Source organism: Corvus hawaiiensis, chromosome Z (genome assembly GCF_020740725.1).
Source record: "Corvus hawaiiensis isolate bCorHaw1 chromosome Z, bCorHaw1.pri.cur, whole genome shotgun sequence".
Lineage (NCBI taxonomy): Eukaryota > Metazoa > Chordata > Aves > Passeriformes > Corvidae > Corvus > Corvus hawaiiensis.
In genome coordinates, this window is record NC_063255.1 from 22,191,545 (window position 1) to 22,210,704 (window position 19,160).

The 19,160-nt window shown below is 46.3% G+C and overlaps 2 protein-coding genes across 3 annotated transcripts in view; one reads left to right on the plus strand and one right to left on the minus strand.

Annotated features, from left to right (window-relative positions):
• The first annotated feature begins 375 nt into the window (after positions 1-375).
• Positions 376-8,390, plus strand: SIGLEC15 (sialic acid binding Ig like lectin 15). The gene is made up of 5 exons (XM_048291359.1): positions 376-427; positions 2,293-2,676; positions 5,165-5,524; positions 6,480-6,510; positions 8,294-8,390. Exons 1-5 carry the CDS (start codon positions 376-378, stop codon positions 8,388-8,390), a joined length of 924 nt encoding a protein of 307 aa, XP_048147316.1.
• A 2,052-nt stretch (positions 8,391-10,442) lies between these two features.
• The window catches only part of EPG5 (ectopic P-granules 5 autophagy tethering factor), a 55,093-nt gene continuing 46,375 nt past the window's right edge, over positions 10,443-19,160 (minus strand). For both annotated transcript variants that reach the window (XM_048291586.1, XM_048291585.1), the window contains exons 39-44: positions 18,913-19,057; positions 17,653-17,895; positions 16,431-16,650; positions 14,705-14,920; positions 13,452-13,566; positions 10,443-12,408 (exon numbers count right to left, since the gene is read on the minus strand). In XM_048291586.1, the coding sequence (XP_048147543.1) occupies positions 12,226-12,408; positions 13,452-13,566; positions 14,705-14,920; positions 16,431-16,650; positions 17,653-17,895; positions 18,913-19,057 (1,122 nt within the window). In that variant the 3' untranslated portion in view covers positions 10,443-12,225. The remainder of the gene's footprint in view (positions 12,409-13,451; positions 13,567-14,704; positions 14,921-16,430; positions 16,651-17,652; positions 17,896-18,912; positions 19,058-19,160) is intronic.

Below are 19,160 nucleotides of genomic sequence, written 5' to 3' on the forward strand. Positions count from 1 at the left end.
TTGTCACACCCTCAGGCAGATTGCAAGGATTTCCTCCAGCCTGGTGAGTTGGTAGCACTGCAAGGCCATCCCTTCTTGCCCAGTCACACACATGGCATGGGTGTTTGCAGCCCCAATCTGCAATCCCCTCCCTTTAGCTGGAAAATGGTTAATACTGTGATTCCTTCTGGTGTAATTTTCATATGACTGACCACAGAACTATTAATATCTGAACCCGGAGCTGGTTCAGCTAAATGACTCATTCACTCCAAGGAGAAGAAAACCACAACTTCTTCTACCCCTGGAAAAACCTTTTGTGACTGCAAGACCAGTAGCTCAGATGTAAGGAGATGGTTCTGGTTTGCTGATGCCCCTCAGGGGAGAACATCAACCAGCATGAGAGAGCTCGGCTTGGTTCTGCTGTGCCTGCTTCGCATCTCCAGGAAGGGTGAGTTCTGAGCTTGCTGTCAACCCCTGTCTGATCACAGCTTCTCCTCTCACTCTAGTCCGAGTGCCAGGGAACTGCCTGCTACAACAAACTCTCCAAGAATTGCACCCTCCATCACGCTGCTTAAAAGCATCCTGAAATTCCAAGTGCATGTGACAACCCTGGGAAACTCAGACTCAGAGAGGTCCTCAGTTTGTGGGGGATTTTTGCATTTTTTTTTTTGTTTTTCTAACTTGTGCAGGGAATTCATCTAACTTTTCCCCAGCTTTGTCAGGTGGATGCAGCATTTTCATCACCACCCTCCTTTCATATTCCTTAGGAGTTATTATGCAACAGACGCAGTATTTTCCAGTTCCACTGAGCACTTAAGCTCTCATTTAACTTCAAATATGCTCTTAAATTCCATTAAACTCTCTGAGATTTGCTAGAGACACTGTTAAACAGCATTTTCCAGAGCAAGGGTAGTGCCTGGGCTGGACCCCAGCTCTTGCTGTTGTCTTCATGACCTTTCCCACTGACAACCAGCAGATTCACTCACCTTGACAACCCTTTTTTGGGAGTTACTTTCTGTAAGGTGGGCAGGCTATTTGCCTCTCTGTTTCTTGTGAGAGCGTCAGTTCCAGGAACAAATGGAGCCTGGATATAACAAAAGGAATATGGCAGGCCTACCACGCTGAAGCTTTAGAGTTAAGGGTAAATTATACACAGAATGTTGACAACTCCCTCCACTCATAACTAGGCAAACTGTGTTTCCATGGAAATGGGCGGAGATGTTAGCATTAAAAGCACTTATTTTTAACATTATTTTTCATCTGGAAGGCAAGGGGGGGCTTATGTGCCAAAAAAAAAAAAAATGTTCTTTGCTTAAGATTGAAAACAAAGAAAAAACTAATCAAAGGGGTGGCAGAGAGAAGCAAGTTGTACTCAGAAGCACATAATCTACAGTTCTCCCAAAGTAAAGGTTGCAGTGACATGCTGCAAAAAAGCTAAAACAAGAGCAAATAAGCTAGAAAGCAATAGCAATTACAGTTTTCAGTGCCAGGTCCTTGTGCTCCAAACCCATGAGCTTCACGAAGCTCCTGCAGTGCTGCAGCATAGTTTATTAGATTACCTGGGCTGGAAAAGGTGCCCATATCGTTATTGTGTATGACAGGGCAGCACAACTCCAGATCTCAGTAATCAAAATACTGGCTTGGAGCTGACTCGATGTAAATACCTGAACAGAGAACTGGCCCTAGGACGGCCTTTGTCCATTGTGTAGCACACAATAGATGAATACAAGCTGCACTGCCACAGAGATATTTGTCAAGTGTTATGGTCCACAGATACAGGAACAAAAAACAAATCTTATCTTTGAGTCTGCAGGAGTAATCTGACAGCTGAATGCCCATATGGTGAAGCCAGCAAGACCAGGAATGGGTGGAACTACTTACAGGACACTTTTACATTTCACAGGTATCCCCAGCTACTGAGAGCCCCTGATCTAATGAAAGGAGTTTTTCATAAGACAGGAATGCCAGCACAGATGTTTCTGAAGCCACAATCTGCTGCTACAGCTGGTGGTAGTAGCAGAACAGTGGGTGGATAGACGTGTCTATATATTAAACTGAAAGAGGGGAGATTTAGATTAGATATTAGGAAGAAATTCTTGGCTGTGAGGCTGGGGAGGCCCTGGCACAGGTTTCCCAGAGAAGCTGCGGCTGCCCCATCCCTGGAAGTGTCCAAGACCAGGTTGGACAGGGCTTGGAGCAATGTGGGATAGTGAAAGGTGTCCCTGCCCATGGCAGGGGGGTGGAATGAAATGAATTTTAAGGCCCCTTCCACCCAAACCATTCTGCAATTCCATGATCCCTTCTTGCTTGTAGGTGTGCAGTGCAATGGCTGGTCTGTCCACGTCCCCTCTGACGTTACTGGAGAGCTTGGGAAGATGGCTATCCTGCCCTGCACTTTCACACACCCCTACAAAACATTTGACCGGGCCCTCACGGCCATTTGGAGGATCAAGGAGCCTTACAATGGCACGATAGTCTTCAAGTGTGTGAGCCAGAGCAGCAGCGAGCTCTGCAAGACTGCCATCAGCCACAAGAGCAAGTACAAGCTGCTGGGCAACCCCCGGCACAAGGACCTGTCCATCAGGATTGACAACCTGACCTGGAGCGACAGCGAGAGGTACTTCTGCCGGGTGGAGCTGGCCGGAGACATCCACAACAAGTATGAGAGCAGGAATGGGATAAAGCTGCATGTGATTGGTAAGAGGGTGCGAGAGACAAAGGAGGCAAAGCCACCCTCTAGGGAAGAGCCACAGGATGTGGGAAATGACAAATGGTAGCAGAAGTTTACCTGAGATGGTTTTCCAAAGGGTTGGCTTTTCTTTCTCCGTTATAGCAGGGAATATTCACTGTGCTCCTCAGTCTTCCAGCATAAGACAATGAGCACAATGCAGGGAAGGGAATAGGAACACAACCAGTAAGGAAATGGCGAGGCTCTGGCAGTTGGGGTGAGAGCCCACCAAAAGCTGAGCATCCCACTTAGTCCCTGCAGCACAGGAGCAGGGCACGCAGCAGAGGCAAGCTGGGGTGAGCCAAGATGGGGTTAAAGACATCCTCTCCATCAGAACCTGAACTGGACAGCCCAGGTGCTGACCACACGTTCACAGGCGCTAGCACAACAGGGCGTGGGTGGTAGCAGGGGATTGGAAAGACAAGATACCTGGTACCCAGGTAAAATAAATCCAGAATCCTCTGGAGCGTGAAACATGAAGTACAAATGTCCTGGAAAGCCAGCTCAGAGCAACAAATGTCAAATACTAATCCCACTTCCCAGGGCAAGCTCACAGATCAAGGGGGAGCTAGGAGAGAGGCCTCAGAAGCAGACTCAGATCTTACCCAGGCCATGAGGTTGGGTGATTTTGCTTTTGAGAGGGAAGTTCCTTACGCCTGCTGTGCAGCGTGGGTGTCCAGATGGGACCCAAGGATGAGCTTGGTTGTTTCTTGAGAAGTTCTGCACAGTTGAGGCTCTCCTTCAGTTGCCCCAGCTCATGAGCACCCACACACAGCAGGACCAGGCCAGGATGGCAGCAAGACCTGTCTCTCAGGGGATTTTAACACCAGAGGAATGATAACACACACACAAACAGTACCCTGCTTGGGAATGGGCCCTGACGCTGTGATTGGGAGGGGTTAATTAATGCTTAAAAGGTTAATTTAAAAACCAAAACACAGAGACCCATGACACACAGCCTCAGATTCCTCTTGCACTGTGTGGACGAAGGGGAAGACGTGCTGTAGGTGGTTGTAAACTCTATTTTTGTTGTCTAGTCTGAAAAAAAATGAATTCCTGCTCTTCCTCTGTAAGGATACTCACTTAGTGCCCTTCATTTTCTGTAGCACCTTTTTGAACACTTCCAGGGATAAGAGCTCCACCATCTCCCTGGGCAGCCCCTTCCAATGTCTAATCACCCCTTCCGTGAAGAAATTTCTCCTAATGTCCCACCTAAAGGTGATCTGGTCACTCTGGGGCTGGAAAAAACCACCAAAAATAGGTTGTGGCAAGAAGCAGAAATTTTCCTATAACTAACCTGCCAAATCTGGCAAGTCCCAGGCACTGAGCAAAGGGCTCACACAAATGGGTCCATCCACGTGCGCTCTGGAGGTCAGGAATTGAAGGAACAGCCAAAAAATACTTGTGCAGAACACTGTGGTTGACATGTCCTGGACCACGTGGACTTGCAGCCAAGTCCAAAAAGGTCACCAGCTGCACCTGTGCCTACAATGGTGGGTGGTACTTCTCTGCCTTCTGCCACCAAGGAAGGGCACAACAGTTGAAGTTGGTCAAGGTTCAGAAAAATGAGTGAGGCATTACTGGGATAAAACAAACAGAGTACACATGCTTGCATCCAGGCTTTGCTGGGTGAATCCTTTTGCCCCTCTATCCAACATGGGCTGGGTGGGGGAATCTAGGGGAAGAAAGTGCCAAGAAAAACAAGGAAGGAGAGGGCTGATCCAGACATCTATAGAGTCATAAAACAGTTTCAACTGAAGAGAATCTTTAAAGCTCATCTCGTCCAACCCCCCTGCCATGGCCAGGGACACCTTCCACTAGACCAGGTTGCTCCAAGCCTTGTCCAACCTGGTACTGGACATTTCCAGGGGTGGAGCAGCCACAGCTTCTCTGGGAAACCCCTCTTTTCAAAAAATTTCCTCCTTACATCCAATCTAAATCTCTATTCTTTTAATTCCGAAACATTAATCCTTGTCCTGTCACAGCAAGTCCTGTCCCTATTTTGCTTGGAGCCCCTTTAGGCCCTGCCAGGGGCTCTGAGCTCTCCCTGGAGCCTTCTCTCGTGCAGCTGAACACCCCCAGCTGTCCCAGGCTGGCTGCAGAGCAGAGGGGCTCCAGCCCTGGAGCATCTCGGTGGCCTCCTCTGGACTGGCTGCAGCAGCTCCAGGTCCTTGTGCTGTTGTTCCCCAGGGCTGGGGCAGCTCTGCAGGTGGGGTCTCCCCTGAGCAGGACAGAGGGGCAGAATCCCCCCTCCCCTGCTGCCCACGCTGGGGATCAGCCCAGGGCACGGGGGTTCAGGGGCAGGGCAGGTCCAGCTCTCCCCCACCAGTGCCCAACTTCACCCTGAGAGAACAATGCTGAGGGTCCACCAAGACCAAAACTTCACTCCGGGTGTTTTGCACCAGACCTGCCTTTGCAGCCTGACCCACTTTCCCTCCCCTGTTGCGATTCCCACAGCCGCCCCCAGGATCATTAACATCACGGTCAGCTCCAACAGGGACCACACCTTCCAGGCCCGCTGCACGGCCGAGGGGGAGCCAGTGCCCGCCCTGACCTGGACCGGACCCCTCTACGGCAACCCCAGCTCCACCAGCAGCTCCGGCCACAGCGTCACCAAGGAGCTGCGGTCCCTGACCCACGACGGGAAATACACCTGCACTGCTGTCAACAGCCACGGCAGGGCAGAGGGGGCCCTCTACTTCTACAAACTCAGAGCCTCCGACAGCTCCTCCTTCATGATCCTGATCTTTGTGCCGCTGGGAATCAAGGTGCTCATTTTGCTGTTGATGCTGAGCTTCACCGTTTTCTCCAGAGAAGGTCAGTGTCCTGACTTCCCTCCAGCCGACTGGCAACCAGGGATGGATAGAGCAGAAACAGTCAGGCAGTGTGTTTGTTTGGGGGGGGGGGGGGGGGGGGGGATATTAATGATTTTATTATTTTCTACCCTAGGAGGATAATTCTAGCAGGAAGAGCCAAGAGCTCTTGGCTGGCTGGTCACAGCCTACTGACACAGGGGGCCTTTGAAAATTCAGAGGGGGCAGGAGTTTCCCTGTGCCCAGGAAGAAATGTTAATAAACCAACAGAGGGGAGATTAGTGGAGAAGCCACGGCCTACATAACCAGATTTTTTTTTTCCTTGAAGCAGGCTAATTACTTCCCCTGTAGCTCACAGCCAGGATTTCCCTTTGCTGCATCCCACACAAGTTTAATCTCTTGGGATGAGCACCCTCATTTTACAGATCGCCCTTGTCAGTCCCCCAGGGTCTCACTACCCAGTAGCCAGCATTTGAGAAATCCCACCTTCCAGCCACACCAAGGCTGTGAGATCAGGGAATGCCCAGCTTACAGGAGATGAGGATCAGCCCATGGACTGACGGATATGACATCCCAAGCAGCCAGGAGGCCACTGGCCCCCAGCAGCACTCAGTGCTGCTGGGTGGTGGCATCGACAGGAGGGGACTGAGGGGAATGAGATGTCCCACCGCTGGGACTCATCTGTAGGGACAATCTGATGTCACACTCATGGAAGCCACCACTTGATTTGAACAGTAGAAGCTGTCAAACCAACCAAAAATGCTTTTGTTCCTTATATTCCAGTGCCTAATTCCCAAGAACATGAAGAGGGCCACACACCTGACATCAGGGCTTCTTCCCACTCACTGGAGTGTCACAACCACCCTCCAGTGCAGCTTCCCAACAGCTCTAGGTCACTCCTGGCTTCCCAGCCCACTCTGATCTCATTGCTAACCCACATCACCCTTCCCACTTCACAGGTTCCCCCTCTGCTCCATCCAGCCTGGCCAGGTAAGGATGTCTTGCCTTCTACTCATGTTATCCTGCAGGAGAGTGAGGATGGCCCAGGTGAGAAGTGCAGTGTGTCCTTGGTCTTGGTAACAATTCTCTGGCCTCAGAGCAGGCTCCTGGGGCAAGGAAAGGGTTCAGCTGATGGCCAGGTGAGCCAGCATGAGGGAACAAGGACTGGACACTGCTGGGAGGAGGTTCTGGCTTGGGCACAGCTGAGAGGAGACCCCAGTGGTGTGAGGACAAGGGACTGGGCAGCAGTGTAAAGACCACAGCACACGGCTGCTACACCAGCAAAGGGCTAACACAAGTTTGGATGTGCCTTAAGCCCAGAGCATGGCTGGAAGGCTCCAGGTAGGCTGGGAGAGCTGGGGGTGTTCAGCTGCACAAGAGAAGGCTCCAGGAAGAGCTCAGAGCCCCTGGCAGGGCCTAAAGGGGCTCCAGGAGAGCTGCAGAGGGACTGGGGACAAGGCATGGAGGGACAGGACACAGAGAATGGCTTCCCAGTGCCAGAGGGCAGGGCTGGATGGGATATTGGGAAGGAATTGCTGTCTGTGAGGGTGGGCAGGCCCTGGCACAGGGTGCCCAGAGCAGCTGTGGCTGCCCCTGGATCCCTGGGAGTGTCCAAGGCCAGGTTGGAGGGGGCTTGGAGCAATCTGGTCTTGTGGAAGGTGTCCCTGCCCATGGCAGGGGATGGCACTGGATGAGGTTTGAATGATGAGGTGCCTCCCAACCCAAACCATTCCATGGTTCTGTGATGCCACGTTAAACTAACAATGGATCATCCACCCAAGGGAAAGGCCAGGGATGGGGTCTGTGCTGACACTGTCAAACAGAAATCTTCCCCTCCCTCTACACCCCAGTTTGTAATGGAGCAGAAGCAGCTGCCACACCAAAGCTGATGAGCTCAGCCAAGTGTGCAGGGAAGGTATGGAGACAGCAAACAGCCCAGCTCGGGTGTGACAGGGCCTGATTCTTGGGCTGGCATCCACAGCATGCTCCCACAAATCCCTGGCATTTCCCATTACCCAGCACAACACTGATCTTGGACACTCCTGACAGATAGGGTGGCCAAACTACTGGGATGGGAAAAAATAAATTTAAAAAAAAAAAAATTCCCACCAGAAACAACCTTTGGTCTAATGGTACAGAAGATGTATCTGAGGTCAAGGATAATTACATCTGCATGGGGCTGCCCCCTTTCAATCTGAGTAGTTTCATTTCTTTGTGATACCGCCCTCCTGAGTTACCCCTACATGTCTCCTTCCCTGACCTTACCCAAGAACAATGGCCATGGCCATCCCAGCAGGACAGTCAAGCATACAGGGCACAACCAAAGAAACAACAAGGAATTTAATCCTACAGTCAAATTTGTAACTACTTGTAAAAAGGCATAAAAAAAGCATAGTTTTGCGGATTTATCAGGGTAAACCACACTGCACCCTGGGTTATATTTGCATAGATACTTACATAGATAAGAAGGCTTAAAGCCAACACTTACATAAGAAGATCCTTCACAGGAGAGGTTTGTGACAACCTCCCGAGGCTCTGAGCAGGACAGTAGCACAGTGGATGCTAAGGGTGCAGATTGTTCTGCATACTTTAAGATGTAAAAGCTTTTAAGCTGTAAAACAGCAGTTGCAACTCAGACCCTTAAAAACTACTGTGAAGTAGAAGAGGATCTGTCTCAGAGTGTCACAGATGCTCTGACATTCACTGGAGCCACTCGCAAAACCCGCAGCAGCCTGAAACGTGCCCTCACCTTTCCCACATCTCCTCCTGCCAGGCCACAGCTGCCAGAGTGCACCTACGAGAACTTTGACCGCAGACACGGCGGCAGCCAGACCCTGCCCACAGGAGGGGCCATGCCGAGGCACAGCTGAGCAGGGGACGTGGATCCATCCCCACCCGCTCCCCCCACGGGTGTCCTTCCCCAGGGAACACAGAGCTGGCCTTGGCTGAGGCACAGAAGGTCAGACCAGCCTCGGGGAGGTTGGAACTGGATGATCTCGACGGTCCCTTCCATGATGCTGTGAGTTCCAGCCCTGCTGCTCCTCACAAGTGAGAGCAGCCTTTAAGGGGAAACAAGAAAAAAAAGAAGGGATGGAGCTGGAAGAGCAAAGCACAGGATGTCAGTTTTACCCTATCTGTGTGTTTTTAGCCCGTATCAGATATTTAGCAAGCAGGTGACAGTATAAAATTGTTTCACAGCTTTTTGCTTTGGTATTTTTCAAACATCACTCCGAAAAGCCGTTTTCACCACTCCACTTGTCCAACCACATCCAAGTGGGCTACTGACATGTTTCAAATACTAGCTGTGGCAAAACACTACTGGAGTTTCTGATGGGGTTTGTTTCCTTTTTTAAAATTATTATTATTATTATTCCTAAATGTCCAGAAGAGTTTATTTAAGAGTTTAAAGGAAACCTTAACTTTAAAGAGGCATCCAAGCAAAAAAGGAAGATGGTTTCTAAAAACTGGTAGAGCTGAAGGCAGGACATAAGAAGTCTAAACTAGTCTGTGTTCTAACTTTACTGCAGCTCTGAGTGCCCAGAAACTCAGAGCTTTGTGATAAATGTGCTGTGAAAATGTTCCAATACACCCAATTTTTGGGTCTAAACCATTTCCATCCCTGTGTTACACAGAGAAGTTTTTTTAAGGCCTGACTACTCATCTCTTAAATCTCTCTTCTGAGATGAAGTCACTAGTACAAAGTCACAAAAAGGCCAAGCACAGACAAATCTCTAACCCAACTGTAAACATCCTCCAAGGTGAGGTGAACAGGCCCAGCTTATGGTATAGGGCAATGTGGGTCAACCTGGAGTCCTGCAGAGGCAGACAGATGCCCAGGATAAGGCTGGAAAGAGCAATACATTGGCTTAGATGAGGAGGAGGAGAAAGAATTAAGAAAGAGCAAGTGGCTTGAACCTACTTTCACGTTTCTACTGCTGGATTTGATGCTCTGTGCAGCCATCCCAGTGCAGCAGCTCCAAAACTGTTCCGTGCACAATCCTGCCCCTGGTAACAACCACCAAACTGCTACTGAAATACCATCAAGCCTGCAAGCTCAACCCCAGGCTGGGAATCATTATTTTAAAGTTCACCCCTTCGTAATATCTGCACTGGAAAAGCAAAGCAGAATTTTAAATTACTTGGCCAGGATGATAAGGGGAGAAAAGAAAGAAATAGATGCAAGGATATACTTGAACCTGATCTTTTAAATCCCAGCTTAAAATCCCAGCAGTGACAAAGCCAGATTTAATAAAAGTAAGAAGAGATGCAAAGAGAAAAGGGAAGTTAGAGTAGACAGTGTAGTCACAGATCTGTGAGCTCGGTTTCACAGGTGTCACAGAGGAAAGAGACCTCAGAGATATTAGCTGGACAAATTGAATTGGATTTCTGAGCCCTTATGATTTACAGACAGAGTAATGAGAACACACTTCTACCTGTGCATGAGATTGAGGCTTGGCTTTCTGAATTTTTCTTTCAAAAATTACTTCTTTTAACTCAACTAGTTTGGGTCCAGACAGAAGCATCAGACCAACTCATCAGACCAACCCAAAACCAACTCATTCCCCCTGGTCCTCATGGGAGACTCAAACACCCACTCAAACCAGTATAAACTGGAGGGACAGTGCACACACCAGGAGGCTTCAGGTACTGAACTCATCTGGGAGGTGCAGGGAATGCCAAAGTCTTTCCAGTAAAACTAGAAAGAATAAAAAGTCAATTTATTGGTCACCACTTGGAAAATAAGGCCTCAAGCTCTGGAGTTCACACTTGCACAGAGAACTACAATTCAGGTTCAGACTTCAGCCACTGCCACACTGATCATGAAGCCAGAAGACTGGTCTGTGGTGACAGATACAGCAATTATGTGTTATCTGATGTGGATCCTTCTACCAGGTTGAAAATACCACAGTGTCTGTTACAAATTGCTTGATTTTCCTTTTTTATTTTGCATGGTCTTTGCAGACAGAGCATGTTATAAATACAACATTTGTAAAAACTCAACAGCTGAAACAATTCCTCATTTTGAAAGTGCATGTCAAACACATATTTTCTGACTTCTTCACATTTATATGCAACTGATCAATAACATTGAGCCTAATAAACCCAGTGGTTTTAAGTCTTTGGGGGCAAAAGCAGCAGAATGTATTCCTCCAGACATGAATTTTCCAAAAGAGTCTGTTAAAAACCATGCTGCATTGGTATCTGGTTACTATATAGGGGGATGTACATATATATATTTATTTATAGGCTCGCAGATAGAGCAAAGAACTCTAAGACCACATTAAAATGACGGTGATCTAATGACCCAGCTGGCATAATTAGCAGAATCTGCCAAGAAGGAAAAGGTGATCTGTCCTCTAGCACCAGAACCATGGTTTAAGAGCAACAGTTCAAAGCATCATTGACCAGACAGCAGGTAGCACATTTCTATCCCCTATTGACCAGAACTCATGTTTTAACGTGCAACCGTGTCATAAACACAAAGGCACAATTAATGGAGGAAGAGAAAAAGCGATCAGTTCCTTCACAGAGCTGTAGGGACTGGGACTGCAGGACCTTGGGACAGCTCAAACAGATCAGTGATTAAAGGGACATCAAACAAGTACCGGGAAAATTCTCCTTCTGCTTTTCCTAAACAAAAGTGCATCCTATGATCAGACAAGGCAACAAAAGCAGTGATCATTCAGATGAAACAACAGATTTACAGGCTCATGGTTCATGCTTTGGCAACAGAATTGTAACAAGTGATCACCAAATTTAATACAACAAAAATGCCTCTTCACAGTGTCATCTAAAATCCTGTCATGTCATGCCCAGCTAGGCAGAAGAGAATAAGCTTAAGTGGTGGTTGTTAAACATTTCCTAAACAACCAGACTTTAGTAATTAAGGAATCCTATTTAACGTGATCATAACTGACTGTTCCCCTCTCAGACACTGGAGATCCAGAAAATATGTCTCTGGATTTAAATCCCCTTGAACTTGGCTAGAAGTTACTTGCATTTAATCAAGCAATATAGATGCAGACACACTAATATTTAGAAAACAGGAAAAAAAAAAAAGTTCTTTAGTTCCTATTTTTGTTGGTATTTACAGAAGTGGTCAAAGATTGTAGGCATGCCTCTAAACTACAGATTTCTGTGGGATAGCAAAAAAGTCAAGATTTAAAATACCATCTTGTCAAATACAGGGATTTCACAAAAATCACTAGACACACACTCAGGTAAGACTCAGAGGTATCCTGGTTAAGAAAGTCAAACCTCTTTTACACACAGTCCTCCATTCACTTTGAACTGGTCTGAGTGATGACACACTGGAAAATAAAAAAAGGCACCAAGCAAAAATTTCAGACACTACAGGATGAGCTGTGCTGACTAGTGATTTGTACACCTATCCCCAGGCACCCTTCTCTTCAAAGGGCACCACGCACAGAAGATACTCAAGTGCTTTCAGTCAAAAAAAAAAAAAAAAAAAAGAACAAACCACCAAAAAAAGCCCCAAGAAACCCAAACCATTAAGCAATTCCACAGGTCTAAAATTCAAAAGGAAAGCAAGAAAACCTTGAAGTGGAGAAAACTTGACAGTGTGCAGTTCCTATTCACAGGTCTGACTTAATTAAAGTGGAACTCTGAAGGTAAAAATCAGTTGTGCAATAAGGACGCTGTTTGTAAACCAGAGCCGCCGCCGGCCCCGCGCGCCCAGCGCCGCTACCGAATGCTGTCCAAATAATGCACTTCTGGGTACAGCGTGTTCACGAGCAGGGACAGGAGGTTATTGCCATCCCGAAGGCAGTGCTCGGGGTGCTTGATGAACAGAGAGGCCTGGGAGAGCTGCTCTTGGAAATCCATGTATTGTTTGTTGGATGACATGGCTTCGAGAGCATTCAGTGCCTACAGGGAGAAGGGAAGATGCTGTTAGCTGTGTGTACCTCGATCCGTAACACACCACCGTCTGCACAATTCCCCTAAAGGATCCTCACCTCCACAGAGTACTCAGAACAAAACAACTGTAAACTACAATCCCATAACAGTGTTTCAAGTCAACTTGTATTTGTCAAGCTGTTCTCTCCCCAAGATCAACACAAAAACTGTCCTATTAAGGCTTCCTAGGATTCTGTAACCCAAATGTTGTAAAATATTTACTTCATGAACTCAAGACATGGTTTCACAGAAATTATGTCAAACTACAAGCTGCAACACACTTAGATCTTCACTTTAGGTTGTTCTGAATATACTGACTTTCATAAAAGTATTGTTTTGTTCCCATTAATAGTATTAAAGTTAGATATTAACTGTCAAGTTAAAAATTTTATGTAGAGAAGTCTACGTTGGCAAGTCTAGCAAGGGAAAATGTAGAAAATATTTCTGAACAAGTTTTGTTCTTTTCTTAGAGAAACAAGTTGTACTGAGCTACTTTGCTTTGGTTTCCAACCAACTGCTCCTTCCTCTTCTCAAGAGCTTACTGAAAGAACACCACGGTCAGTGCACATGCTAAAGGAGGAATGTTTATTTGTCACAGGACTTTTAAGCCCTGACTGCACATAAACAAATGTCAGTGTGAATGTAGCCCTGCTTTATCACTGAAAAGCAGTGCAAACCACAGCAGCACTGTTTTTTCCTGTTTGTTTTAAATTCCTTCTACCTGCTATGTTCCAAACTTTCTGAAGTCGGGTTTTACAGACATATGTTCATCCTTTAATTGTGTAAGATTAGAAAACGGTGCCTTCATATTAATGCAAAACACTGTAAGTTTTACCCAGGATCACTTTAGGACAGAGTCAAACACACAGTCCTGCTGCCGAAGTTCAACAACAAGGTGAGAGCAGGATTTACCTTGAAGAAATGCTTGCAGTGACTCTTACAAAGTTCACCCCAAAAGCTAAACAAGCATGCAGAGAGGGCACGTCAAGCAGCCAGAGATGGGCACACCTCACCTGCTGAGCCTTCTGAGACAGCCTGGGCTCCGACCCAGCCTTGAGGCGCACCTGGCTCTCTGCAGGGATCTGCACCAGGAGGAAGGTGGACAAACTGCGGGCAACCACCCGAAACCTGCACGGGGAGAGCACAGAGGGACAAGGTGACACCAGATTTTCACATCTCAGCAGCAGATAAATTGTAAGATCTAACCATGAGGTATCTACTGCATGAGGAACGAAGTAAAGGCTTGAGAGGATCTATTCCAGTGCCACTTCAATATCACAGAATCCCAGAATGGTTGGGGTTGGAAGGGACCTTAAACCTCATCTCATTCCACCCCTCTGCCATGGGCAGCAACACCTTCCACAAGAACAGGCTGCTCCAAGCCCCGTCCAACCTGGCCTTGGACACTTCCAGGACTGGAAGGGGATCCCAGCTTCTCTGGGTATACACACAACAGGACACAACACATACTAGAAGATAACAAAATACCCTTCACATGAAAAGTTGCATCAGTTTCAAGCCTAGCTGAAATACTCCTCACCTCACATCTGAAATACTCCTCGGGTGACAGAATATAAAACATTATTACAGCCCAAATCAAGGGATGAGTTGAATGACACCAAAAATTCAGGGCAATTTGAACAGCACTGCATCCCAGAAGGTCTTTATAAACACAAAGTTATGTTTAGGTGCAGGGTTGAATTGGTGTTCCACAAACAATTATGGGATTTTTTCTCAGCATTCTTTCCACAGTGAACTTGATTTTGACACCTAACAAACTTAGTGTCTCTCTGTAGAAGGTAGACCGAATCACAAGCAAGCACATGCTCCTTTGAGCTTCTCTTAACATTTCCAATACCTCAAGGTTAGGACAGAAAATGCAATGTGTCTGCTTTTAAACAAAATCTTGTGAAGTCTGTGTAGAAAGCTGAAGCAGTTTTCTACAGACCAGCTGGAAGTATCCCTCTAACTAACAGTTCAAATACGAAGTTTGTATCTGCCTACAAACTTTGCTGGAGGTGGACAGAATCAGAACTGCATTTTCTTTCCTTTTTCACCACCTTTGCAGAGGTTCATACTCGCTTCTTAACCTGATGAACACACTCTCTTGTGCTTTTTCTGTGATAGGTCCAAACAGCTTTACAGATCTGAAGGCAGCCTGGATTCTGATCACCTTCTGACACTGCACTGGACATTCTGACCCAGGCTGCAGTTTCTTCAACACCATGACTCAAACCAATTGACTCACCACAGTCTCAGCCCTCACCTGGGTGACAAAGGAGACCTCCTGCCTAGCCCAATAGCACCAAGCAATCCAGAAGTGAGTCTCTCCTCAGCCAGCTGGCTCTGCCGGCCCTGGATGGACAGCAGGGTTCGGATGACAGATTCAATCAGAACAGGGTCATCTTGCTCTAGCTGCACCAAGGATAACTGCATGGCTTTATGCCACCAGAGAAACAGCTTTGCCTCTTCCTTTGCTGAGCTTTAGGGAAGATGTACGGAGAAAAATTAGAGAAAATAAAAAGAGTCTGATGCATAGGTTAAGAAGTTTATTTCTCTCCCCATTAGATCCATGAAGAATTCAGATTGTTAATTAGTGACAGCTAATTTTATTACATGAGGATAGCATAAACTATACTAACCCACCAGTTATTATACTGCTGTAACTGCTACTGTTAGGGATTTGATCCACCAGCTAGCAGGTTTTAAGGGCCTGTAAGAGGACAAAGAACAGTGCTTCCTTTTAAGCTTTACAACTGGAAATAAATGATACTGCGGTCGTAAGTGGATTTAAACTTGCCTAAGACTTGGCACAAAAGGAATTAAGCTGTATCTTTACTTGTTTGTTCTTTTTTTTACTTACGAATAAAACACTTTAAGAAGCACTGGATGTTGTTACCACAACAATTTAGACTTTTAATATGATCCTTGAGATTAGGAAACATTGAAGATTTTTGTTGAGTAAAGCCCAAAATGGAGTTCCCCCTATGCTATTTTTAATCTTTCCCCAAACAGCTGGCAGTTCAAGTTAACAAGCTCAGATTTTCCACATAAAGCACCAGCATGAGTTTCCTGCATCAGACTATCCTCACATTACTCCTCCCAGTCATTTCCTATCCCAGGCAATCTCAGATCTGATGTTTAGAGCAAGGTTTAATCTGCTTTATATGGTGGCTTTGCTGTCTCCTTCACACCTTGGCAATCAAATTACTACAGTACGTACCACAGTGAAAGTGTTTTTTGAATTTCAAGAAACAGTGGGAACATACCTTTTCCCAAATTGTTCTTTTACAGAAAATATGAACATTATCAACGCTAACACAGAAAAATGGTAATCAGGATTGCTAAATCCTGGCAACTTCAGCAGCAACTCTAACTACAGTTGTTACATACGTTAAGTATTTTTATTTTGACCCCAAGGCTATGCATCCTTTCCCCACAGAACCCAGTTATCTGAGAAGTTTTACAGCAATACAGGCCACCAACCCTGGGCATCCCACCAGATCCACTGGCTCCAGACTTGGTTCAGAGCTGCTGCACAGGCCCCATCCAGCAGCTTTCAGCACCAGGTCTCTCAGAATGCCAGACTGAATATTCAGCACATAACACATCCCACCTTGTGGACACGCTGGGAAGTGGAACCCAGAGTGATTCAGGGTTTGCTTTTGGTCATTTTAACTGAGCGCAAATCCAGGCTGTCATTGAAACCGAGCTCATCTGACTGAAAAATGACTGAAACTTACTAATTTGCTAGCAAATTAAATTTCTTCTTCTCTTAAACCACCACAACTATTTTCTGTTGGCACTGCATATGGGTAGACTCTGTATTAGTAGATAGAGAAGGACAGGCCATTTCATCCAGCAGCCTGTTGAAATTAACTTAATTAACCAGGGCCACCTAATTATACCAGCTACACAACTCTAAATAAACTTTAATATAAATAATAATAATCTAAAAGTTTGGGCACATTCAGAAGCTTCAAGTTTCATACCTGGGGTACACTTGCTCCAGCCATTTGCTGATGGTCAGCAGGATTTTCATTTCATTGGTAAGGGTTTGGTCAGTGTTCAGGCATTGCAGCAGGTAGACATAGAGGGTCAAGTAGCTTCCTAAAGACAGGCACTCCTGCAGGAATTCTTCCATGGTTAGCTCAGGAACTTGGAGGGAGGCAAGTATAGGGCCCCAGCCTAACTCCTGGTGATGAGGGGAATCTTTGAAGAAAGCAGAAGAATAAAAAGCGTGTGAGAAAGCAGCACTTGGTAAAACCTAAGAACCAGGGCTACTAGTTAAGAGAATCTGGGCTGGTTTAGGTGTTTTTCAGGGAATCAGCATATCATGCAACTGATGGAGAGGAAAGAAAAATTCCACTATCATAGGGCACCTCCTTGAGGTCAAGGTGAGATTATTTTCTCAGCATTCAGCCAGGACTAAAATTTGAACATTTTAGCAATGGAATTAGAAGTATTTCCCTCAGGTGTACTGAAATCTTCCACAGAGTGAAAGAAACAGAAATGTAGTTCCACAAGGATTATGTAAACAGAAAAATAGAAGAAAAAAAAAACCAAAGAAAACCACGCACACCACACTTACAGAGTTTTACCAAACCAGAGTATTTTTTTCTTAAATTAGCCTACAGAACACCCTACAGAGAAGGGGAAAAATGTCTTTTGTTCTCCTGGGGTGATTTTTTTTTTATGAAGTCCTCCACTTTAGCTGGAAAAACAGCAACACTACACAGAGCAAATCGGTTTTCACGGAGACAGGTATGGATATTAAGGAAACACACAATTAGAGCAGCTGTAAAACCCAAACCACAATCACAGAATCACAAAATAGTTTGGGTTGGAAGGGAACTAAAAGACCATCTTATACCACCCCCGGCCATGGGCAGGGACATCTTCCATTAGACCAGGTTGCTCCAAGCCCCATCCAACCTGCCCTTGGACATTTCCAGGGATGGAGAAGCCACAGGTTCTCTGAGAAACTTGTGCCAGGGCCTCAACACCCTCACAGGGAAGAATTTCTCTCTCATATCCCATCTACCCTGCATCAGCATGAAGCCATTTCCCCTTGTCCCTACCCATGGCAGAGGGGCCAGAACAAGGTGATCTTTAACACCCTTTCCAACCTCAAGCACTTCATAATTCCAGACGATTTGTGCACAGTGGCATCCCAGACTGATCAGAGGCAGTGACACAGAGACAGGCTCCTACCCTTGCTGAAGTAGGAAGTGATGCAGGCCTCTGTGGTCTCGGCCATGTGGCGCACGGAGGCCAGGCTGTGGCACGCGGCCGTGAGGAGGGGCATGGCCAGCAGCCCCTGCACTCTGCTGTTGATCCACTTGCGCAGGCTGCCCCGCAGAGACTCGGCCGTGGTGATGCTGGAGTTGTTCAGCATCATCAGCGTTTCCGTGAACAGGCTGCTGAGGGCCAGGTGGCGCGTCTGCAGATCCATGTCTGCAAGTCAGAAAGCAGAGAAGCATTTCAGTAAAGAGACACTGGAACCCAGGTTCATCTTCACCACTGGACACTTTGTGTGGACACTGGTCTTCCTCGTTACACATCTTTGTGGGCCATGGGCAGAAGAGACACAGCCCCTCACAACCATTTCTGCGGACTACAGCGAGACACAGTTTTCACCTGAACTCACAGTTTGACAGAGGAACCTCAAGATAGTACTGGTACTAAAAAGGAGATCTAGATAAATCCTGTGTGTCTGGACACACCATACCACTAGGGTACACCAATATACCTCTTCTATGTCAATACTGTCAAGTTTTACTAGTTTTATGATTTAGAACCATTTGTGAGAATCCACTCATAGAATCATAAAATGTTAGGGGTTGGAAAAGACCTTAAACATCATCTAGTCCCAACCTTCCTGCCATGGGCAGGGACACTTTCACTAGACCAGGTTGTTCAAGGACTTATCCAACGTAGCCTGGAGCACTGCTAGGGTTGGGGCATCTACAACCCCCCCTGGGCAGCCTGTGCCAGTGTCTCACCACCCTCAGAGTAAAGACTTTCTTCCTAACATCTAACCTAATTTTCCCCACTTTAAGTTTGTAGCCATTACTTCTAATCGCTCAGGACCAAGAGAATGGATTTGTGTCATTCCTCCCTTTAAAAAAGAGGTAAATGACAAGTAAAATAAAAATTAGAAAACACCCTAAACCACCAGATGACAAAGAAATTTATCCCTCAAGCTCCTGTGTATCAGCCAGTTTTATTCACAACACAACCCCTGTTTTTAATGTTGGTTCTGTCACTCTTGACAGCTCCGTGGAGTAAGATTCATATTTTTGCTTTGTGCTAATATACCACTTATATATACATCACCAAAGCACCATGCCCTGCTGCCTGTAAGGGACACATGACAGTAATGCAAATAATTAAATCATCACAGATCAATCTACTCAGCAGAACAAAGCATTGAACAGCTTTAAGGTGATTTGCCATTTCTTCAACACAAACCTGGGGGACTAAAGATGACTACATCATCTAGCAACTTGGCCATTTCTTGTTCCAAAACTGCAAGGGTTATCTTTCCACTTTGTTCTAAGGTGCTGAGGAACTGAACCACCTGGCGAATGTATGCTCGGCACTTCAGTGTTGCATCCTGTCAAACAAAATTAAAATCAATTAGGGGACCAAAAAAAAAAAAAAAAAAGAAAAATCACACCTAGAACTCTTTCCTTATTCTGTAATATACACAAGCAGAA